Below are 24,315 nucleotides of genomic sequence, written 5' to 3'. Positions count from 1 at the left end.
AACAGCCACACACCGGACGCACCCCCTTTCCCTTCATCCATGCACCCCCTCCCCTTCCCCCAATCATGATGTTATCGTGCGGCACGTCGTCTTGTTGCGAAAGCGGGCAATAGCCAAAGGCAACGCCTGCTGCTGCTGCTGCTTCCACGAAAGACCCCCCTCCACCACCCTATCGTGGCCTTAACGCTTCCACAAATTTCACTTGTTTGAGTGCTCTTTCTATCTCTATCGATGTATGGGTCGCTGCCGCGGTGCCGTGCGCATGTCTTCTCGAACTCCCGTGCGCACAGACAGGCACAAAGGCCACTACATACAGGAAAAAGCGTGCGAAACGGAGGACCGGCGCGGCTCCTCTGCCCTCACTCCTCTTGTTTTCGCCGCCCACCAGCCCTCGGCTGCGTGTGTGTACGTGCTGGGACTTTTTCTTTCTTTGGACAGTGCTGTCTCCTAGAGCGTCGCGACACGCAATGCACATGGATACGACCACTTCGCCTACTCGTGCATGTACGGCGCTCATCTCGCTGAGCGCGCGCAGCGAGTACCACCTCGCTCATGCGCGCTCACCTCACGAATTCACTTTCTTCCATGTGAGGGGAGGGGTGGGGGCGCACGCATGTCTTACCGTCTTCTTGTTGAACTGGCAAAAAAGCCAATAAAAAGACAAAAACAAGAAAAACGAGAGGGAAGCGAAGAACAACACGGCCCCGCCCCTTTTTCTCCGACGCGCCGTGATGGGAGGTCTCCAGTCCGTGGTGTGGGTCTCTGCGCTTAGCGCAACAGCGTGGAGCGCTTCCGGCGTGCTCGATGACAGACAACTAAAGTGATGCGTCAAGTAAGTGTTTGTGGTAGGCACGTGCGTGTGCGCTGCCTGCGCTGTGAGTGCCCCTCATCTCACAGGGCCAGCTGCCCCCCCCGTCATTTTATCTACACCGCTTCTCGCTTAGTGTGCTGTCTATCTTATAATTTTGGTCTCAATGCAACGCCGCCATTCCTTCCCTCTTCCTCTGCACGCACGCGCGCGCATGGACACAGACACCGACGCTGCAGCATGCCGGCGCGACCTGCGCGCGTGGAACAGTGAGACGCACACACATACACACGGGTGCACGATCCCTGACGGTACCCTTCTCTCTCATTGGCGCGGAAGCCCGTCCGTCTCACGCGCTTGTGATTGTGCGACACAGCGGCGCTTCGCTGCGACGCTCGCACGCCTCTCCTCTTGCTGTTTTGCTGGGCCTCCTTCAGCGTGGCGGATGCCGAGCACCGCTCTACCCTTCCCTCTTTCTGTCTTGGCGCCCACGTAGACTTGGCTTGCGTGCGGAGAATTGCTGCGGAGGGACTCCAGTGGCGCCGCTGTCGTGCTCATCGTGGCAGCCAGCGCGTGTCTTCTTGTCTGCGTGCGTGCTCATCTGCTCTTGTCGACGTTGATGTGGCTGTTGCAAGCACGGCTGTATACATAGCTTGCTGCAGACACTCTACGCATCCCTTGCGGCACTCCCCAGAGCACTCGCTGGATGTTTTCGATACCGCCTCTGGTGCCGCTTCTCCTTTAGCCGTCGCTGGACCGTGGACTGGCTCGGGTTTCTTTGCTCGGGGGGGGGTGGGGTGAGGGGTGCTGGGCGATGGGTCTGTGGAACGATTTCGTTGCCGGCACTGCTGGCGGGTGTGCAGGGGTGCTGATCGAGCACCCATTCGACACCATCAAGGTGCTCCTGCAGACTTACGGGGGCACACGGTACACTGGCTACACGGACTGCGTCACTAAGCTGTTTCGACAAGATGGTGTCATAGGTTTCTACCGCGGCGTCACGGCACGCCTTTTCGCCTCCGGCTTCGAGCACGCGTGGGTGCTCGCGACGTACAAGTGGACGCTGCGCTTGATCGGTGCGGGTGATCGGCCCACTCTACCGCAGATTCTACTGGGCGGGTGCGGCAGCGGCGTGGCAGCGACGTTGTGCTTGACACCGTTCGAATTGGTGAAGTGCCGCCTGCAGGCCGATGATTCCAAGGGCCAGCGACGGTACCGCGGCTCGCTAGACTGTGCCCAGCAGGTTGTTCGTGAGCACGGCTTCAAAGGGCTATACAAGGGCGGATTTGCCATGCTCTGCCGCGAGGTGCCCGGCTCGGTGGCGTGGTGCGGCACGTACGACACGCTGAAGAGCTGGATGACACCAGAGGGCGTGCCGACGCAGAGCCTGCCGCTGTGGAAGCTGATGATCGCTGGTGGTTGCAGCGGCGTTGCCTTCTGGACAGCCTTCTACCCCTCTGACCTGGTCAAGACTCGCATCCAAGTAGACCCTGCGTACGAAAAGCTGAGCCTCTGGGGGGCGATGACGCGCGTGTATCAGAAGGAAGGCCTGCGCGCCCTCTATCGAGGCTGGACCCTCACGGCCGCCCGTTCCTTCCCTTCTAACGCAGTTATCTTCGGCGTCTTTGATAGCTGCAACCGCGCGCTGTCCTGTGAGTCCACACTGACGGCAGATGTGCCATCCACGTTGAGTGGGCATGGCGGAGCCTTGTGATGGCACTCCCGGCGCAGCTGGACGGTGTGTCGGCTCACTGCTTCGATGTGGATCTTCGTCTGTTTGACCTTTCTCCACCCCCACGATGATGACGAGGGGGGGGAGTGTCTAAGGGCGCGATATCACAGTGCTCAGCACACCCGCTCTGTGTGCGGAGAGGCCAGCCCCTCCCCCCTCCTATATCCCTGCCAGTGCCGAAACGCTTCTCTTGGTGACAGGGTGAAGTGGCGACGGCGTACGGGGAGGGGGGAGGGGGAGGCCCGTGCGCTGTGTCGCTGCCGCTGTCCGGTCGCGGGTGGCGTTGTGCGTCGCGGCGACCGGCGACAGTGTGAGCACGTTTGTGCCATTTGTATGTGGTGTGCAAGTCCGCCATGCGCCTCGAGCGTATCCCACCCGGCCGCCACACTGCCTACTGCTGGTGTGTGTGTGTGTGGGGGGGGCCGAGTGGCGCTGGAGCCATGCCGCCATGGCAGCTAGATGGGCGCGACGCAGCACGGGCAGTGCTTCGTTTTCGCTAATTGATTTGGCGGAGGTTAGTATGTTTGTGCTTGTGGGTGTCGCGCGTTTCTCTCGATCGAAGTTGGCGAAAATTCTCTCCCGTGTTGGTGAACGAGAGCCTCTTGCTGCCGTCAAATCCGTGGCCGGTGCCGCCTCCTCGCAGAGCGCGACTGAGTGTGTTGCTGCCAGCACCGTCTAAAGGCGGGGTAGGATGATGGCTCTTGCGCACAGTCACCTGCACGTATTCTGTTGTTTCCGTTGCGCTCTTTGTGATTCGCCAAAGGCCTCCCTTTTCTTGGTCGGGAGAGAGAAGCGATTGGGGCTTGCAGCGGCATCTAGTGGTCTGCATGCTTCGGCCGCTTCTGTGGCGTTCTCATTCCATGTTATTGCCGCCCTGGTTTTGGGCGGCCTCCGCCTCCTCACAGCTCCCCCGCTGCTTGTTAATCCTGCATGGATGGAGGTGATGGAGGTGCGCGCAAGTATCACGCGCGTGCGCGCATCCCGAACGCAGACTTCGGAGGGACCTCATTTGTTTTGCGCAAGAGGAATGCCTTGTCGCGCTGCAGTAGACACCACTCTTGTCTGTCCGTCTCTTCTCTCCACCTCTCTCTCCCTTTGTGCCTGTGTGTGCACACAGTCGCACCAAGTAACACGTCCGCGGTGCACTGTGTCGTTGCGTGCCCCGAGGCGTCGGTGACACCAAAAATCTCAAGCGGAGGGAGGGCTCACTGCCACCACCGCACATTCTGCGTACTCTCTCACACGCGTGAGAGCTAAGGAGGGGAGGGCGTGCGTGCCTGGCTGTCCGTGTGTTCTATCTGTGCCGCACCACTGGCGTTGCTCACTGTGCCCATCTCCGCGTGTATCTGTGCTGCCGTATTACGAGGAGCGCGCGGCACAGCGGCGAAGAAGGATAACGAACAAGGGCAGCGAAGAAGAGGCGGGGCACAGCCAAGTATGGGCGACGTGTTCCAGCAGTTTGCGTCTTTACTTGCCGAACCTACTGCCTCTCTCTCTCACTCAACCCTGACTCATCCCACAGCCATCAAGTGGGACCGCATTCTGCCTCGGCTACTCGACACACGTGTAGACTCGGACCCGCCTGCTGGACTTTGTCTTGCCAGCGCACACGCAAACGCCCTGGCTTTCTCACGGACTCTCCTCCCTTGCCTTCCCTGCCTCCACAGTGGTCATGCCTCGATCTCATGTGGACGAGGCGCAGCGCCGCCAGGCGTTGGCAGAGCGGCGGTTCCGTGGGCACCGCATCCGCCGTGGGCTCGAAGAGCTTGGCGACCTCGATGCTCCCAAGAAGCGCAAAGACGACGTGCCGCCCGCAGAGCGGGCTACCACAGCAACCACTCTTAGCGACTGCACCACGGACATCACCACCGCCGCGGCTCGAACCACTCCTGCCATCTTCTCCACCGTTTTTGGCGCGGACTGGGGTGAGTGGGCGGAGGTGAAGCGCGTGCTGTTTGACATGAACGCCACAGCGGCTGCGAAGCGGAGTGCGTTGGAGACCATCCATGTGTGGCGCCAGCGTGCACGCAAGGAGCGCGAGTTGCCGGCCTACGTGGAGTCGACGGAGATGCTGTTGGATGCGATGCTGCAAGACGAGGAGGAAGTGCTGAAAGATGGACCACTGCGCATGTGCTACGGCGCCGCCATTTCGCGCGTAGTGCACGTCATGACCGGCTCCTTTGCGAGCGGCGCCGCCGACACGTATCGCAAGCGCGCGAGCGAGATCGGCTTCCCTGAGGAGGCGGTGGAGGTTCGTCAGCGTGTGGCACACGGAGCACTGCCGCTGGCGTCGGAGTTGCGGTGGGTCTGCGGCTTGGTGCTGCAGTTCTTGTTCACGCAGTACTGGCTGGAGCAGGAGCGGCAGGTGCACCTCATGCAACAGGAACGGGGCTCCTCCTCGCCCGCAGCCGGCGCGCACCGTAAACCACGACAGCGACAGCCGGCGAGAGCGAGCACAGCCACACCAGCGGTGGAGCCAAGTGTGCCTGCAGCTTCTCTACCACCGCCGTCTGTCACCATAGACGACATGAAGGCACTCCTGCACGACCTCGAAAGTGATGCGGACGGCGACGGCGAAAACGCCAAGGGTGGCGGTGCGACAGATAAGAGCGACAAGGTTGCACTCGTCACACTATCTCCTGCCGGTCGCGCCCCGACGGCCGAAGGCGCAGCCAGGCGAGATACGTCTTCTGGTGCTTCCATTGCCACCATAGCAGGCTGGCGTCTGTCGTGACGGCTCGGGGTGGGCGAAGGACGAGAAGTGTGAGGGCTGCTGGAGGGAAGCGACGCGCTGCGTGGGGTCTCTGTTTATGCCTGGTGGTGGTGGGAGTGCAAGGAATTCCTGCTGCGGTCTATCGAGCACCTGCACTCGCACATTCGCATTCGCACGCGTTAATGCGGCGTGCGCGATCGGAGTGCGTAAGGGAGGGCGATGGGGAGCGACGTACACACACACACACACACACACACAGACGCAGTATTAAGCAGACGGGGGGGCAAGCCGCTAGGCGCCTGGAAGTCGTTGATGCGATTCCCATGCTCCCTACCACGAGCCTGCGCGCGTCGTGCTCTACACCGCCCACCTGCTCTTCCATCTGTTCATTAACACAAGCTAAAGCATGAAAGGGCTGCGCTATTCTTCTGTTGATTTTCCGTGAGCGGCGACCGGCGCAGAGAGAGAGAGCGGGAGGGAGTTGGAGCAAGGATGCGCATGTGCGTCAGTGAGGATCCATGTGCTCGATCTCACACCCCTACGCTTGCTTCTCACCGCTACCACTGCGCATCACGTGCTTTCCGCTTCGCAGCTGATACGCGCGCGCGTGCATGCATCGGCAATCTGCAGGGTCGCCGTCGGCACTTTCATGTGCCGAATAGCTAGGCGTGCATCCGTGCTTCTCTGCCTCTTCTTGCTGCGGGTCACTGCCGCTCATCTCCATCACGGCAGCGCTGGCGCCGTCTCTCCCGTTCCGTCCCATCTTCTCCACTTTCCACATGCTCTACATGTACACTTATCCGAGAGACGAACGTGTGTGCAGAGACACCGGCACCGCTTGCCGTGGCAGTGACACACATCTCTGGAACTCATGCACATTCGTCATATTGACCATGTAAGCGCCACGCGACAGTCGCTCCAGGGCTTCCACTCTTGTTGACCTGCTCGCAGCCACTGCACACGCGGGGACCCCTCCCCTTCCAACCGGTATGGCGCATCACCATACACCTCTGCCAATCGCCATGATCTCTCCTCCGCTCTCGCCTCTGCGTGTTGTGAAGAGCGAACAGGCACTTCCTCGGCAGTCTCGCGGTGCATCCGTCAGTCGGAGTGAGGGCCATATCTCATGCGCGCCTCGAGTGGCGAGGTGCTTCGGTGCGACTTGGAGAACGGCGCCTTCGTCGAGGTCACCAATCCCATCCCGTCCTCAGCCGGGCTCTGGTCTACCTCTGCTGTTGTAGCAGGCCACTAACGGTGGGTGGGTGGCCGCGCATCCTGCCACTAGAATGCTCTTCCAGTCGGTCCGGGACGTTGTCCGACGATTCAGGGGCAGGCGAGAGGAAAACGGCAGAGGAGGGGGCGACATGCGTGGGCAGATAGCGGTACTGGGCGCCTCTTGAGCGCCTCTAATGGCCCTTGTGGAGGGGTAGCAGCCACACCGGAGAGGGGACCGACACCATTCCTCGCTTTTTAGCACCTACTGCTGCGGCAGCCAACTCGCATAGCGGCGAACCGTTGTTCACGGACGGCGTACGGGGAGGGGGGAGGGGGAGGCCCGTGCGCGGTGTCGCTGCCGCTGTCCGGTCGCGGGTGGCGTTGTGCGTCGCGGCGACCGGCGACAGTGTGAGCACGTTTGTGCCATTTGTATGTGGTGTGCAAGTCCGCCATGCGCCTCGAGCGTATCCCACCCGGCCGTCACACTGCCTACTGCTGGTGTGTGTGTGTGGAGGGGGGGGTGGGGCTGCGCCACGCCGAGGGGGATGCACGAGGTAGCGACCGGCATGATGGGGGAGCGTCTGCGCGGCGACCTGCGGAGCGGGTGGTGGGCCGGCAGAGCTCGAGGCAGAGGCCGTGCTCTCGGATGAGAGGGTCGCTGCATTGCTGTAGCGTGTGTGCCCAGGGCTGCCATTACACGAGGCGGGGGGGCCTGTGACAGGCCCTCTGTGTGTGTGGGGGGGGGCGAGTGGCGCTGGAGCCATGCCGCCATGGCAGCTAGATGGGCGCGACGCAGCACGGGGCAAATCAGAAAATAAATCTTCCACCTTCGTCTTCTTATGTGCATGGGCGCATGCGCACTCGGGTGCGCCTGTCCGTCTGCAACTATGACGGTTGCTTCCTCGCAGGGGGTATCATGATACGGCCCCTCCAACATCTTGCTGGTCCACGCCTTCTCCTTTCGCTCCGTCGTTTTCTTATTTCTGTTTGAGGGATGGGGTCTCGCACGCACACCGGCACACACGCAGCAGAGGGCGCATCGGAGACAGAGAGAGCAAGCCCACATGTCAGACAAGCGACCCGGTGCGCTGAACTCCTGCGGCCATGTGGCCCCCAGCGCGCGATCCAGCCCTTACGCGTCCTCTACGCACAGCCACCAACACCAGCAGCGGCCGCATGGCAACACCAGCTGCAACGGTAGCACTACCTCATTCAACGCTTCGTACCCGCATCGAGGTGGGACAGTGGAGGGGCGTGGCCGTGGACAGATCCCACGCATTCACAACGAACAGGACGGGCGCGCACCACAACGCATCGGAGGCGGAGAGCGTCGCCCCTTCAATGCCACTTGGTCGAAGAGCGGGCCGACGTCCTTGATGGAGGACGCGCCTCGTACGAAGCTATCCTCGTATGTTACGCCGCACGAAGCTGTTCAGGCGCAGCCGGCCCAACACGGCGCCACTGTCGTTCGCTCAGGCAGCTCCGCCACGGAGGGAGGAAGCATTCTCTTCTTCAGCAGCGTCCAGAAAAAGGGCGGCGCCTTCACCGCCTCGGAGCGAGAGACGTACGCGCAGCTGCACCGTAGCCGCGCTATCCCCAACGTCAACCGAGGCCGCAATGCCGGCAACGTGATGGGCAGCGGCGTGTCGGCCAAGTCCGTGGCGCGGAAATACGCCGACTTGGAGAAGGACCGCGAGGCGCTCGAGATATCGCAGGCAAAGGCCACCGTGGCCGGCTGGAAGCGACCGCGTTTCACGCTGGACGACTCACCCAGCGAGGACGATGGGGAAGACGCGGAGGCCACGGCAAAGCAGCCGAGGACCCGCGCCACGTGAGCTTCCGAGACGGCGGTGGGCTGTGGAATGCCGTCTGCGACAGGGGCTCACTGCCTCGGCAATGCGGTGCTGGCGACCGTCGCTGCCGTGCTGCACAGGAAAGGAGGGGGCGACGGGAGCGCTGTTGCGCGGCGCTTCGCACGGTTGGGGGAGCAGCTCGAAGCTGCCGCTGCTGCTGCGCCGCGCGCCCACAGAGGAACACGAGAGCCAGACCGCGTCTCGAGGTCGTTGGGTCTCTCCCGCCAAGCGCGTCTCGCATCCTGACCCAAAGCAGCATGACCCCTCCCGTCACTCATTCACGTGCCGCATTTATTGTCCCTCTCATTTCTGCCTGCTTTTCCTTCTTCGCTAACGTCAGGCATCCTTTCCCTCTTTCTACCTCTCTCGCTGTCTCTGCGGGTGCGGGTGTGCGGGGGGGGGGTGCGCACCTCCGCGTTGTCGTGCGCCTTTATTGTTCCGCTTTCGGTAGGACGACAGCACCACGTGCTGGCCGTATAACTAACGGCGTGAGCCGCCACGAGCTGGTGCTCGTGTGCTCCTCACTGACGGAGGTCGTCTGTGGGCGTCTCCGCGCATCTCTTCATCGCTTTAGCACTTGTCCGTGCGCGTGGTGTCTTGGCGCATGTCTGCCGCCCTTCGCCGCTCGTGTGTGTCGCCCTCTTGGCAGCTCCTTCAGCCACCCATTTCATTGCGTTTTCGCGTCTCACTGCCTCTATTCCGTCATTCATGGCACTCCTTATCGTTCCTGCGTTCACTGCGGTGGTGGTGAGGGCATCCATGGGGCCTGGAGAACTCCTCCCTTCCTCTGCCTCACCTGCTGCGCCCGGTCGCATTGCAGCACTCAGCGAGCGGCTGGTTTGCCTGTCTCGCTGCAGTGGTGGCCGGCGCTCGACGTGGTGGGCATTATCTGCACTACCGCATACTTGCATTCGTTTGCTCGTTTCTAGCCGTCATCGGCTTCCACCCAGTCGTCTGCAGCGACGCGGACGTCGCCCGCCCCCGTAGCGCTGCAGACGACTGGGTGGCCGCTCCTTCTCATCACGCCTGTCAGCGTCCCGGTGTGTGCCTCCCGTTCCCTCCCCGCCGCTGTCTTGCTATTCACTTCGCTTCCTTCTCTCTCGCTTAATTTTCTGCCTTTGCTCGTCAGTGCTGCTCCCTTCAGCAGTTGCTGTAGGATACGCCTCGCCGAACTTGCCCCTCGTCACCGGGCAACTCTTCGGCCTCTATTACTCCTACCCCTCCCCCAAAACCCACCCCGACTCACTTTTCATACACACAAAGGCAGCAAGGGATATGCGCACACCGATATACGCATCCATAGACAGAATCGCGATCATCTCCAACACCTGCTGCCGATAAGCTCCACTGCATCACCGCCTGCACCTTCAGCATCGAAGTCCTTTTCCTGTGCAGGAGCGTTGTTGCTGTTGTCGGGCGCAGCTCGCGTTCCGTCCACCACGCTTCCTTCTTTCCGTTCACAGCGCCTTCTCCGCCCGCATAAACAGCGCACTGCACAGTCCTGCGGTCATACGCGCCCGAGTTGGAAGTCCCTCCTCTCGCTCTGCCTTCCCCCGCTCTCTGCTTGTCGTCGCGCTTCTCTACGTAATCAGGTGACGGCGGCTCGCGTGGACAGAGGAGATTCGGTTTTGTATACTGATCGTGTGTCTCTGTGTATGTGTGCGTGTGCACGAGAGCACCAGCGTACACACGGAACGAGCAGGCCGGACGTACGAAGTTTGACGCAACGGAAGCCGACGAAACCGAAAACCAAGGTGATAAGGACGACAAACGGACCGACGCCTGCGCCTGGGACAAGAACGTTTTGATTTTCTAGGCGTGCCAGCACTGCGCAAGATCGATCGTTGTGCCGAACACTACGCGTGTGCGCCTGCGTGCGCACGTGCGCAGTGCGTTGTTCTGCTTTACTTTTTTCCTGTGCGTTCTTGTCTTACTCGCACCGCTCTCTCAATGTTCTGCGCCTATACAGCCGCACCAAACCACGCATATCACCCACTAACCGACAAGCCCGATCGCTGACCCGGTCCCTCCCTCCGATTTACCGTCCTGCGTCGCACTTTTCGACTTGCTTCTGCTGTTGCTGGCGTTGTTGTCCTTCCACTGTCGCAGCTGCTTGCGTCGTGCATCTTTTCGCTCGGGCGCTCGCTGCAGCGTCCTCGGTTTTCGTTGTCTTCCCCTTGCACCGCTTTTCGTTGGCTTCATTGTGCCGCTCACTTGTGCAGCCGCACGGGCACTGCCGTTGCGTGTGCATTGGTCGTCTTCTTAGCCGGCGCCGGTGGTGAGGGGACCACGGACTGGATCTGTGTGGGCGTCCGCGTGCTGCAGCTCGGCTTGTGTGCGACACACTCCCGCCTGGTGCCGAACTCCCCCGACTCTCTTCCTTTTGTTCGTGTCTCGTACACGTCGAGGTGCGTCTCACGCCCTCGGCTCTGTCTCTCTATCTGCCTGGTGCAGGGAGCCCAGCACGCCCTGGGCGACTCGTCTTTTCCCTTTACTCTTTTCCGGCCGGCGGGAGCGCCACCACCGGCCCATCATGGCGGGCAAAGACTTCGATACGAGCTTGTTTCTTAAGTTTCTCTTTTCGGTCATCTTTCTGTTCCTCTGCTGCTTTTCGTTGATGCTGTACATTGACAAGGTGGTGGCCCTCTTGCTCGTCTTCATGCTGCGCTTCCTGGTACTGCCGCGCAACATTCGGCTGAGCTTCTCCGGACTTCATATTGCACCCCTGCAAGCCCGCGTGCTGTTCCGCGGGTTCAGCCTGCAGACGGAGAACATCTCGCTTCGCATCGTTGACGGCTACTTCACCTTTGCCTTCTGGGGCTTCTGGTTTCGCCATCCGCGGTGGGCTCGGCTACGTGAGTACATGATAGGCGAGGCGCTTATCGGCACTCGCTGCCGCGTGCGGCACAACCTGCACTACGTCAAGGGCACGATCGTTGCCGTCGACGCGGAGAACAAGAAGGTATCGGTGCAGTTTGATGAGCACAACACGAATGGAAGCAGCCTGGATGAAGACGAGGATGTGGCGGCGGGGGAGGATCGTGGCGCCGCCGAGCCCTCACCGAATTTGGTTGGCAGTGCGCCAGGTAACCTGCGGCACAACTCCGCCGCAGGTGAGTCCTCGTCGTCTATGAATTCGGTGGAGTCTCAGAACGTGCGTGGCCGTGGCACCGCCACCTCCGCGCCGTTGGGGCCGCGGCGCTCGCGGTGGAAAGAGTTCAGCTTTTCACCGATGATAGTACCCCTTCTCGGGCAACACAGTTGTAACGAGGCGCGCATGCATCCTGAGGGTCTGGGCGATGAGGTGGTGAAGGCGGTCGATGTCAAAGACGTGTACATCCGCAGCCGGGCCGGCTTGCTGCAGCTGCACTTGAATGGTGTCCGACTTTGTGTATATAACGCCACGGGCAAGTACCTTGACCTGGCTAGGGCAGCTACCGCCGGCGAGCGTGCCTTCGAGAACCGCACCCGCGAGGCTCGCAAGACGAACAACGAGAGCAGCGCCGAGGCGGAACGGAGAGACAACGTGAGCTCGGCGGGCCCGCGGAATTTGCAGGGCGCGACAAGAAACGGACTGTCGGGCCTGCTGCAGGCGATCGGCAAGTACGTGCTCTCCTACAAGGAAGCCGAGCTCGAGGCGCAAGGGCGAGACGACGCGCAGGAGTCCTTCGAGCTACGAGCGGCGCGGAAGCTTCAGGAGCACAACATCCTCACGACCAGCTTTGCGCAGAAGTTCTTCAACTTCATCGGGTGCGTCGAGATTGAGATTTGCGCCGCGCAGCTCGACATTGGCAGCGCCGCCTCGTCGCACCCGTACTTTCTGCACTTCACCTTTCAGCAAGGCGAGGGACGTGTCTTCTTGACGAAGGACAGCTGCCCCGCCCTCGATCTTTACCGCACCGTTGTGGAGCTGACGTTGCGTGAGGTGGACATACGGATGGCGCAGATGGATAGCAAGCTGAGCAAGACGCAGGTGATGCGGAATGCGACGCTGCTGGAGCGGGCGCGTCTGCTGGTGTCAGGTGTCGCAGTGCCGTACGACCACATGCCCCTTGAAACAACCGCCTCGTCCGAGCTGATTGACGACTACGGCATCTTCATGGACGGCAAGAACAAGGGCACGGTGCACCTCGTCTTCTACAAGGATGCCCCGAACGTGTACGCCGGGGAGGCAGTGAGCCGTGGCGCGCTGCCGACCACCGGGGTCGAGGTGCTGATCGATGCCCCGGTGGTGCGCTACGGCCCCTGGCTGGAGTACTGCCGCTCACAGCTGTGGCAGTATTTTCTACCACCCAACTACCTCCCCTTGCAAGAGCTGCAGTTTGAGGTGGGCAAGCCGCGTCCGAACGCCGGGTTCGAGCTGCTCGTCATGTTCCTGCGCGCGACGACTGTCGAAATCCCGTTTAAGCGGCGCAGCATCGTGCCATCGCCACCGTTCGGCATTCGTGACTCGAAGCGCAAGGGCATGATAGTGGCGACGGTAGGCGAGGGTGCGCAGTACATCCAACCAGCCTTCTTTCTCCTTCCGAAGGAGGAGAAGCGGATCTTTCAAGGTCTCTTCATCGCCAAGGGCGTCACTGTCTGGACGAACTGCGTGCTGGAGCGGGAGACCGTGTTGTGCAACGCCGAGTCGCTGCAGTTCTTCCTCGACCGCCAGGATGACCGACTCTGGAACGGGCGCAAGCTGTGGAACATCCTGGCGAAACTGTCGGGGGCGAAGCTGTACTGGTACATGGTGTACGTCGACTACTTTCTCGACCTAATCAACGACTGGCAGTTCTCGGCGTGCATGTACCACGGCGTGCCGCTCACAACGGAGATGTACAACACTGTGAATCGTGTCGTGCGGGACTGCATTCCCAACGTGAAGCGCTTCGAGGTCTTTCTAGAGTCTCTGGCCACCGTCTACCTCAACGTTAACACGCGCAACGTGGTCTACGCGGACGACCCGAACGACTTCGCCCACAACGTCATGGCGATTCTGACAATGCAGTCCGGGTGCTTCAACATCGTGCTCCCGAGCGACCAGTACCAGCTGAGTTTCGAGAACGAGGCGGCACGGCCGATGGAGGCCTCGGCGCGTGAGGTGAAGGCGTACCTGAGCTTGCCAGCCAGCCACCCTCTCTACGATCAGGTGAGCAGCGAAACTCCATGGGCGTACGCGGAGTCGTTCCGCATGCAAGGACTCTTCACGATGCTGGTGCCCAACCAGTCGATTCCGCTGCCGCGCAACAACTTCGACACGACCACTGGCCGCACGCGCTACCACAACTTCTTCAACCTCGACCTCGAGCTGATGAACCTGCGTGGCACCCTCATGGGCACCCACATCAAGGCCCTCTTGAACTGCTTCGAGAACACCTTCCTCGACAACACGTTTACAGTCGCGCCGGATGAACTGTTTTGGCTTCTGGCGAAGCTGCAGTCGCACGCCACGACGGGGAAGAACAAGCGGAAGGCGTTTAAGGAGTTCCTGGAGCGGAGCCAGCCGGCTGCCAACGACGTGGAGGTTTGCGTGACGGTGCGGCTCGTCGACGTCAGCGCCACAGCCACGACGAGCTCGATGCCCTTGGCACCGCAGGTCAACCTCTCCACCGGGCTTATCACCTTCACGTATGTAAAGCAGTTTTCCGTGACGGACACCGGCGTCTCGCTCACCCCGCTGACGGTGCGCTTCCCCGATCGCCGCGGCAACTTCCCGCGAAACTCGAAATCGCACATCGTGATCGGCGCCATCACGGTGGGGCTCACGAAGCACTTTGGGCGCATGCCACTGAAGCCGAAGGTGCACGAGGCGATGGAGGTCCACGTCGGCGGCGTGTCGCTTGAGGTGGCGGCCGAGCAGCTTGTGATGCTGGTGGAGGTAGCGCAGACGGTGGCGCGGCACTTCGCGATAGAGGATGCGATGATGGAGGCCGAGGTTGCCGAGGCGCTGACGACAGCGGAGCTGTCGGCCGAAAAGGTGATCCGCTGCAGCCCGCTGCGCAACACCACGGGCGTGTTCAAGAAGGGCATGCGACGCCGGCACGTTGGGCAGAGCAGTGTGCCAAGCATCTGCCGATCCGCTGCGGTGGGAGAGGAAGTGGCTATGAGTACTGGTAGCCTTTTCGGTGGCCCAACGGGCGACTACGATGGCACGCACGGCGATGATTACGGAAACGGCGCCGTGGAAATGCGGGAGTGGCGCTCGGCACAGCGCACCAGAAGACTTCCGGCCTGCCACTCCTTCCCCGCGGGCAGTGAAGGCGGCGGGGACGGTGATGCACGCGACTGGGCCGACGCCGGCAGCGCTGTCGTGGTGGATGTCAGCGGGCAGGCGCATGCGGAGCCTATTTCGTTACTCACAGCCTCGGCCGTGAGGGGCGCATGCGCCGGCGGCGCGACAGCCGCAACCGACACCAGCATCGGCGAGGGAGACTGCAGCCTGCCCATTCTGCATTCCTACGAGTCGGACAGCGGGCGCTCGTCGTCTGGGAAGCACTGGCGTGGTTTTAAACGCCGTCGCCGCCTCTTCAGCGGTTTGAGCCCCGCCTCCTCGTCGGGCTCGGACGACGACTGCAGCGGCCAGCGTTGGCGCCCGTTTGCGTCGCAGGTGGCGTACGACGTTGCCCTGGAATTCGCCAAGTTCAGGGAGGAGTGCAACAAGGCGGACGACGACTCGCGCGACTACGGACTGTTCTTCCTCTTGGTGGATGTGGGGACAGTGGCAGGGGTGGTGCGCATTGGCGAGGACGGCTACGCATTTGTGGAGTTGCCGCTTGGCGTGACGGTGGCGCACTCAACGGTGAACGACGGCAACTCCAACAAACGGATGAGCATAGCGATGAAATACGTAGGGGTGCAGCTGCTGTTGAACCGCACTAGCGAGGTGGCACAGACCTACCTTCCCTCGCTGAAAGGTGACGCTTCCGCCGGCGAGTATCTCGAAGTGCTGTCGCTGCGCACATCGGTGTGCATGCGGCAGTACGTGGCATATCCCTTCGACAACAGCCTGGCGAACCATCGACGTCGGCAGCAGCAGTTCGTGGAGGAGAACGACTACGAACACCTCATCAGCTTTCCCTTCAACAAGACTTCGACGCAGTGCCCGACGACACCAGCGCGGGCATCCGGTCCGGAGTCGACCGCGATGGCCCCAGAAACTCCAAGAGGCGAGGAAGAACCGCCTTGGACAAGTCGAGCACAGAGCTGTGCTACGCCCGTGGCAGAGACAGCTACACTGCCGTGCTCGCCGCAGCCAAATGCCACGAGTCCACCGTCCACCACGAATGGCTTCAACTCGCTGTTGCATCAGGCGAGCGCGGCGTCGTCAGCACCAATAGCGGCTCGCGACGGGATGTCGCCCAAGTTGCCTTTAACCTTGGCTCGTGGTGACGATGGTGATGCGGCGGCCATGCCGCCCCTCCCGCGCGCTTTCACCAGCAGCACCGATGAGCTGTCACTGCCGTCGTCGCCAAACTCGCAGAACACCATGGTCCATACGCACCTAGCCTGTGAGGCAGATGATGCGTCGCGTCTGCAGAGCACGCTCCCGTCCATCTCCACCACCTTCCAGGCGGTCGACAAGGATAACCAGATGAGCCATCGCTTCGCCACGTGCGTTTCGGTGTCGTCGCCGATGTTCTCCTCGGGGGTGAGCAGCCCCGACATCGATTCGTTCTTCGACGCGTCTTCGTCTGGCTCGTTGTCTCAGCAGCGTGCCATGAACAGAGCCTTCGCCGTCGACGGGGACATGGCGAGTGCCTCTGAAGAGAAACGCGCCGCGCACAGGAAGAACAGCAGTGACGGCGGCATCGGCACTGGCAACTCCACTGAAGCGATCGCACGGCCGGGCAACAACGACGGTGGGGCTTGCGGAAGATGTGAAGCCCGCACAAGCCCCAGCGGCGGGGCTGACAGCAGCCCAGCGGCGTCGTCGTCATGTATGACCGCCCCACATTTCTTCTACCGCACATTCGACAAGGCGGAGAGCGACGAACAAGGCACCTGCGCCGTTGACTACTGGCCATCGCAGCGGCCGAGCAACGCCCATAGGGTGCGGGATCACACTCGATTTCACGCACGGTTGCCTATTGTGGGGTTTTGCCTCAACGCCAACCGTGAGAGCCGCGCGCCGCCCTTCTTCTCTTACTCGAAGCGGCAGATGCTGCAACGCGAGGAGGACCTCTTCGCGTGGGCCCGCTGCATTGCCGACAACCGCGAGCGCTCGCAGAACAACTCTACGTCGCGCCATCTGCACATTGCATTCCTCGATCCGCTCACCCTACTGGTGACGCCGGAGGCGGCAGTTCTGGCTAGCGCTGCCACGCAACTCGCGCTACGAGCTCACCACTCTCTGCGCAGCCGTCGCTCCGACTTGCCGCGCGACCTGCCCACGCTGGAGAGTCCGGGGGCCGCTCCCAGCAGGGCTGCGCAGCCGCTGCTGCTGCGACCACACGCTAAGAAGAGCAAGGCACGAACACAGCAGCAGCGCTGGCTGTGGGAGAGCAACATTGTGAGTGTCGCGGTGCCCACGGTTGAGGTGAAGCTGCTCACGCGTCTGCCCGTGCCGGTGGAAAACCTGCCGAGCGAACCGAGCGTGACGGAAGGAGTTTACACGTCCACAGTAGTGGTGCGCAACCTCCGCGTGCTTATGGCGCAGAACCGACCACCCACCGGGGAGGACACGGAGGCCAAGGCATCGCAGCGGATGTCGGTGTCTGTGAAGGTGGACACGGCTGCTGCCATTACGCAGATCGAGTGGGAACCGATGGGGCGAGAGGGCAACCTCGCCGTGAAGGTGCCTGGTTTCTGGTACAATGCCGACAAGGACACCATGGCGGTCGTTTTCCTCACTCAAGTCGCCGGCAAGGTCAAGAGGGACCTGTGGCGCGGCGCTGACGGTGGCGCGTCGAACATCACGGTCTCTGACGTGGCTGCGTACGTGACGCGCGACTTTGCCGACTACGTGCACGGGCTGATGTACCTCGTGCAGGACGTGACAGCCGATGTTCGGCGGCGCACGAGGGTCAATGAGCGCTTTTTCTTCCCCACGTCGCAGTCGACGACGGCCCTGAACTTGGACCCGTCCACCGTGCCACGAACGGCCTCGGTGCCGGCAGCGCCCGCCGCCTCTGGCGTGTTCGGCCGTGCCGCCGGTTTTGCATTGCGCGAAGCACCTCACACGCGAAAGGGACGGGTGGTGCAAGGCAAAGGCTTCGTGGGGCATCTGGCGGTGACGCTCATCGACACGGTGCGGTCGGGGCAGCGCATTGCCGTGAACCAAACGAAGATGAGCCGCCTTGACATCCGCAGGCCCTTCTGCAACTTCGTGGTCGTGACGCCGAACCTCCTGCGGGACCGTAACGTGCACGTCCAGGGCTTTGGCGAGGTCGATGAGATGAGCGCGAGGGTCTTTCCCTCGTTGCTGCACATTTTGCACCCGCGGGCAGCAAGGCGCAGCCTGGGCATCCTGGCTACCGCGGCTGGCTCACCCAAGTCGATCAACTCCCGTACGCCGTCTTTTCAGCCGAACGTAGTGACCACCGCCAGCACGATGATGTTTGCGCAGTCCTCCGCGGACACGAGCGCCACCGTCCACTCTTCCGGTCATATCGGCGCCGCGGGCCCACCGAGTCGGCCACTGGCGTTCATCTACGACGGCACGTTCACTGTCCACCAACTCGATCTGCGCGCGCAGCAGTCAGACACGAACTACATTCAACTGACGGGGAAAGGCCTGACTGGGTGTGCCGAGTCACGCGCCGAGGGCGTGGCGTCGCGCGAGTGTGTCCAGACGGAGGCGCTCACGGAATCAATATCAGAGACGCTGAAGGAACGTCTGCGCTACAAGGCGAAAAAGGCCCGCGAGCGGGCGAAGCGCAGCCGCTACCCTGCCCCGCCTGAGACGACGGAGCAGCTACAGCTGCGCTCCACCGCGTCCTTCTTTGCGCAAGAGGTGCAAGTACACTACGTGGCCGACTGCCTCATGGAGTCCATCTCGCACGACTTGAAGAGTCCGCTACGCGATCCGGCCGATAGCCAGAGCATGAAGACCAGCAAGGTCTTTACCGCCGCCGTCACGGACGTCGCCCTTGTCGCGCAATTTTCGCAGCAGGTCAATCTCAAGGGCGATCAGGTGAACTTGCACATGATGGTGCACAGTGCCGTGTTTCAGTCACCACACTGCGTGCGCGCAGCCGACACGCTGCACCCGCAGGTGCACGCGCTGATCAGCTCATGGCGGCAGGCGCTGCATGCGGCGAGCCGGACAGTGCGCCCTGGGTCTACTGTGGACAAGCTTGGAAGCGCCATCATCCTGCGCAGGGGGAGCATGAGCAGCAGTGCAGCGGAGCGGGGATCGGCCAAACTTCAGCAGAGTAGAGCAGTGACCTTCCAGGTACAGGCGACAAGGATTACAGGCTTCGTGGGACTGGCTCAAGGCATCGTGCAGAAGTTCCTGCTGCCGCAGATATCGTGCTTCACGAAGACGTCGTCGAACGGCCGCGCCGATTTGAAGCTGCACCTTCACCCCTTCACCATCACGTCCCACAACACACCCCTGGAAAACTACAGCGTTGTGCTGCCCCACGTTTACATCCTCTACGCGCACGACACCATCAAGATGCTCTGCAGCGTCACCGTGGGTACCATCGCCATCACCATTACGCCGCTGTTCATCAACCACAGCCTCCTCACGTACGAGAAGCTGATCCACGACGTGGCTGCTGTGATTGCGTCACCGAAGATGCACGCTGACGACGAGGAGCGACTAGCGACGGAAGCCCGCTCCCCTGTGGACGCCACCGATGCAACGCTGCGGCGTGACCCGTCTAGGGACACATGGAGCTCGCCCCCCACAACTCATGTGCCGGGCGGAGGCTGGAGCAGCCGCAGCGGGCTCAGCGCAGGCTTCGGCTCTGTGTCGCCGACAGACGGTAACCCTTCGTTGGAGGGCGCGACGGCGGGAAAGGACGGCCGTCGGGATCGGCTACATCATGGCATCCAGTCGCCCATGAGCGCCGACGAGGACGTTCGTGGTGCTGCTACGGAGGCGGCTGCCGTGCCCCGGATTCCGATGCGCAAGCGCCGGCGGAGCTTTCTTTTCTTGTTGCAAGGGGTGCGTCTCTCCTACCTGACTTCCATGACGACGCTGCGCTTCACAATCCGCAGCTTGAACGCGACGGCCGACACGACGGAGGGCGACACGCGGCACGTGCTACACTGGGTAGTGAACGCCACGAATGCGCAGGCAGCGCTCGTCGACCGCGACGATCATGACCAGATGGTAGCGACTTACAACAGCTTGTCACACCACAGCCGGGTGGCGAGCCGAGAGACGCACGGCTCCAGCGCCCTGTACGCCACCTCCCACACGTCTTCGAGCGGACGCGCCACCGACGTCGCCAATACCATGAAGGCCGCGCACCCCCTCAGCGGCTTCTTGTGGGGTTCCATCGCTCTTTCCTTCACGCTCTCCAGCGGCAAGGTGGACGACAACCGCGCCAGGGCCGCGCTGCAGGAGAGCACCTCCCTCGGCTCGTACAGCGAAGAGCTGCAGAAGGCGCTGCTGGACTCCCTCACCACCTCCACCTCCAAGTGGGAGCTTGCGGTGTTCGAGCCGCTGGTGCTGGTGCGCTTCGGACTGGATTCGCTCATCAAGCAGTGCGTTCGCGAAACGGAGGAGGACATACGCGCCATGAAGGAAGCGACCTACGAGGCAGACCTTAGTGCCAGCACGAGGCTGCGCCAGCACAAGCGCTTCCAGCGGCTGCAGGAGGAGAAGAAGCGCATCGACCGCTTCATAAAGCGAGCGGAAAAGGAGCGGCACCGCAAACTGCGAACCATGACAGAGCGCGTGGTGCACGACGTGACACAGCGACGCGGCATATTTCCGACGGATGCGATCGAGGGCGATGCCTTGCTCGATTTCTTCCGGATTCGACGCTCGCACAAGGTGGTCGCGTCGGTGAGCAACTTTATGGTGGTGGTTCCCTTCGGCGATGCTGCGTACCGCAGCGTCCTCGAGGAGATGCCAGGAACGTTTGCGTGTGGAAAGACCGACCGGCATATCCACACGGCATCGTGCCTGAGTCGGCGCCGGTTCATTCCGTCCTTTGCGTTGAAGATGAAGATGAACGACGTCTCGTTTATCTGCAGCTTCGAGGTGGTGAAACACATCGTCCCGGTGCTGGTCGCCGACCAGCACCATCGTCTGCGTAACGACTCCATGTTTGTCCACGCCGGCACAACGGATCAGGACTACACAACTTCGCTCCTTTTCCACGGCCGCTTGCTTGCCTTGAACAGTCATCTCTACTTCTCGGACGGCTCGCCACTGAACAAGTCCGCCAAGCTGCTAGACCTGCTGCGCGACACGCCGATTCTCGGCGGACAGGGTGTGCTTACGAGCTACGCCGCCGAGGAACACCGGCGCTCGCTGAACAGCATCTCCGTCGTCTCCGTTGAGGCGCCGTTGTGCATTGAGAAGAAGAGCAACACGTTGCACATCGGCGTTGTGGTGGACGTGTCGGAGCCGAAGGTGCGCATGTCGTCGCGTATACTCAGCATTGTGCGTGAACTGTCGCAGGAGCAGACGGCGTTGCCGTTACAGGTGCACATGCGCGCACGCCGTCGTGGCGAGACGCCGTCGCCGCCGCCGCGCCTTTCTCGGAACACTAGCGGGGGTGCCAGCTCGGTCGCTCGAGGAATCAGTGGCGACTCTCCCTCCGCCAGCATTGGGGCGGAGTTTGCGGCCGCGCAGCCAGAGCTGAAGGGGCCGCTGTCCCTGCATCTTGACGTCACCGGCCGGCTGGAGGCGAGCGAGTTGGCCGTCTTTTGTTACTCGAATCCAGAGAAGTGGTGTGCGGAGAGCTGCACCACAGCTGCCGGTGCCGTGGGCGGCGGCGGCGGTGCTCGGGCCTACTCAAGTCCGCGCTCGCTGCGGACCACCTCGTCGCCGGTGGCGCGTCGGTGCGTCAGCTTCGAGACCCCCTCTTCGCAGAACAACCGCATGCGGGCGGCGAGGGATGCGCGGGCGGTCGCCAATGCGACCGCCAAGGGTGTCAGCGTGAACAGAAGCAACCAGAACCCTCCCCGGAGCGAGAGCGGCGACGGCATCGACTTCTACTCGAACGAGCGGTTCCTCATCATGTCTGTTCCGCTGCCCGGCGTAACCTTGCGAGCTATTATGCGGCGTGGCAGACGAGACGCCTCTGACGACGTGGATGTGGTTCGAGTCGAGGTTCGCGCCGGGACCATCGAGCTGAGCCCGTCCATGGCAGCGCTGGCACAGGAGGTGGAGATGTGCGCTCGCACTGATGAACAGAACCGCGTGGAGCGCAACCAGAAGATCATCGCGTTTGTGCAGAGCATGGAGGCTGAGGTACCGCAGCTGCGCGTGCCACTGCACTGCCCGCTGGTGGAGGTGCTCGTTCCCATGCCGCGAGCGTACGAGTCGGTGCTGTCTCAGATGCGTTTGGACAGCGTTGCGTGGCTGCGGCGCACCGACCCGTCCGCGCGCACGCCGACGCCGCTCGGCGAGAGCGGCGGCAGCACCGGAGCAAAGAACCTCCTCAACAGCGCTGTGGTTGCTGTGGGGCACAACAAGTCGCGCGGAATCGTTGCCGTGCACGTGAGCATCAGCGACCTCCGCCTGATCTTCAACTCGGAGCCAGTGGCCTCCACGCACTTCATGCTGTACCTTGACCAGGGCGGCACGATCAATTTCGTCTTCAAGTACTTCGAGCGTCCTGACCCGAACGAGCGCTTCGTCAACAAGTTCCCTGACGCGTCACTTGTCGTGACGATGCGCAGTGTGCGGGCGGAGTGCCAGACGAAGCTGGAAGTGAAGTCGCTGGAAGTGACGCTGCCAGAGGCGGAGCTCGCCATCAGCCGCCGCAGCGGCCACATCGGCGTTGTGGACTCTGTCAGTGTGTACCTTCCCTTCAACGTCGAGGGCAGCGAGCCGAATCTGACGGCTCGGCTGCAGCACATGTCGCAGGTCTTCTTGGTCGTCAAGCTGTGGTCCATCACGACATCAGAGACGCTGAGGACGGCGCGGCGCCTCTTTGAGCGGCGCTCAATCGCCAACGAGATCTCTCCGCAGGCTGCACGCACACGATTTGCTCGTCAGGTGGCCAAGACCACGACGGCGTTCCAGGACAAGCTGAGGATGGTCACAGACCACCGCACACTGGTCTACCTCGGACTCTCCCGCGCGGTATGCTTCTTTGATCTCGGCGCTGGCAGCACGCACAGCTTCACGATCGGTTCGGCCAACGTGGTGGCGGAGTATGCCAAGCGCGCGAACGGATGCACTGTGAGCCTGCTGCTCGGGCGCATCTCGAACACGTCCATCCGCTCAGAGGGTGTCTTGTCGGGTGGAATGATGATCGGCGACGTCATGGCCAAGGCCTTTGTGATCCAGAACTCGGACGACACAGAGGGGTTCGTGCGGTCGCCTGAGCAGCGCACCTTCCGGGAGGCACTGCTCATGCAGCAGGTGCACGTGAATTTCAAGGAGCGGCAGCTGAAGGACATCTTTGAGTGCAAGGTGGGCTCCTTCCACGCCAACTCGATGGACGGCATTGGCGAGGAGGAGTACACAACCACTGACATGGATATCATGTTGCAGCGCGGCACCCTTGGGGTGACACCGAGCACTGTGCCCGCCTTTCTGAGCTTCGTGCGGAACATCAGTGCTGTCGTCGCGGAGCAGCGGTGCATCGCGGCGACCCGGATGAAGGAGACGACGCTGCCATTCCCGGCCTTTCAAGGTGTCGCCGGCGACGTCAGCCCTACTGTGACAGGGCTGCAGAAGCCTATGCCGATCATGTGCGAGCACAGCACTGAAAGTCGCAGCAGGTCCGGAAGTGAGTTGAGCGTGGCCACGCAAAGGGCGCGCGTCCGCATTCCTTTTATGGGTAACGCTATACTGCGGGTGCCTTGCGGGCAGCTGCGTGTCGGACTGGAGAAGACAACAGTGCTGCTCGGTGCAATCGCCTCGGGCGAGGCGGCCGTCGGGTGCGTGGTGCTGAGCTTTCCCAAGGCTCGCTTGTCGTTCGCCGAGTGCCCGTGCGAAGACTACACGGCGGCGAAGAAGGTGCTCGTGATCGAGTCGCACAACGTGGAGGTGTACCGGCCCGGCACGCCGCGCGTCGTCGTTATGGGCTTTCAAGGCGTCAACTACTTTGAGTTCTACACGCGGCAGGTGCTCGGCTCGGCAGAGGTAGGCTTCGCGCTTACTCTGCGGCAGACGCACCCGTGGACGGGCAACCCGCGGTTTCGCGATTTTGAGGAGATGATAAGCCTCATCAAGTCCTTCACGGACAAGAAGAACGCGGCCGTCTTTCAGCACTTCGGGCGGCTGGACACCGTCACACTGAGCTCCAATACGTCAAGCCACACACCGCGGCGCGACTCCGGCAACAGCCCGGCCACCGCCGCTGCAGGCACAGGCGTCGACTGCTCCAGGGACGCAAGCCTGACGGCTGCCGGTTCCGCCTCTACGATCGGGCCGACCGCGACAGCGGCGGCCGGCGACATGCGGACCCTCAAGGCGCTTCGCAGCTCTACATTCTCTCCACAGCTGCGCTTCGGAGGAGACGTGTCTGTAAACACAGAGGTGATTCTCAACTGGCTGGGGGTAACCGAGAAGATGCTGCCGCACGTTGTGCACACGGCATTGTGCGACAAGCTAGAGAAAGTGCTGTACTCCCTCTCTGACCTGGCGAGCGAGCGCGTGACACATAGGCAGGAAGACAAGAGCATGGTGGTGGCACCCGCCGCTTCCGGCGGTGCTGTTCCACGAGGTTTTACGGGCTCACCATCACCGATCTCGCCCAGCGCCTCCGAACCAAGACGTCTCGACTTGTAGAAGGCGACCTTATTCTTGTTGCGCGCCGCTGTCTGCCCGTATCTTATGCATCCGTTCACGTGCGTGCGTCGTCGTGCAGCCCCTCCCTCCCCTCCCGCTGGCGAGGCGTTGCCTGCGCTTCTTTCGATTACGCATCGC

At 62.1% G+C, this 24,315-nt stretch overlaps 4 protein-coding genes across 4 annotated transcripts; all 4 read left to right on the top strand.

The window, feature by feature from the left end:
• Positions 1-1,622: 1,622 nt before the first annotated feature.
• LDBPK_160210 (mitochondrial ornithine carrier protein-like protein) lies at positions 1,623-2,522 on the top strand (the record flags this gene model as incomplete). The annotated part of the gene is made up of 1 exon (XM_003859661.1): positions 1,623-2,522. One exon carries the CDS (start codon positions 1,623-1,625, stop codon positions 2,520-2,522), a length of 900 nt encoding a protein of 299 aa, XP_003859709.1.
• Positions 2,523-4,212: 1,690 nt separating this feature from the next.
• On the top strand, positions 4,213-5,274 carry LDBPK_160200 (hypothetical protein, conserved; the record flags this gene model as incomplete). Its single annotated transcript, XM_003859660.1, has 1 exon — positions 4,213-5,274. One exon carries the CDS (start codon positions 4,213-4,215, stop codon positions 5,272-5,274), a length of 1,062 nt encoding a protein of 353 aa, XP_003859708.1.
• A 2,570-nt stretch (positions 5,275-7,844) lies between these two features.
• LDBPK_160190 (hypothetical protein, conserved) lies at positions 7,845-8,303 on the top strand (the record flags this gene model as incomplete). Its single annotated transcript, XM_003859659.1, has 1 exon — positions 7,845-8,303. One exon carries the CDS (start codon positions 7,845-7,847, stop codon positions 8,301-8,303), a length of 459 nt encoding a protein of 152 aa, XP_003859707.1.
• A 2,551-nt stretch (positions 8,304-10,854) lies between these two features.
• On the top strand, positions 10,855-24,177 carry LDBPK_160180 (hypothetical protein, conserved; the record flags this gene model as incomplete). Its single annotated transcript, XM_003859658.1, has 1 exon — positions 10,855-24,177. One exon carries the CDS (start codon positions 10,855-10,857, stop codon positions 24,175-24,177), a length of 13,323 nt encoding a protein of 4,440 aa, XP_003859706.1.
• Positions 24,178-24,315: the final 138 nt, after the last annotated feature.

Source organism: Leishmania donovani, chromosome 16 (genome assembly GCF_000227135.1).
Source record: "Leishmania donovani BPK282A1 complete genome, chromosome 16".
NCBI classification, from domain to species: domain Eukaryota; phylum Euglenozoa; class Kinetoplastea; order Trypanosomatida; family Trypanosomatidae; genus Leishmania; species Leishmania donovani.
The sequence above is the reverse complement of the archived record's forward strand: the minus strand, read 5'-3'. Positions and strand labels throughout refer to the sequence as shown.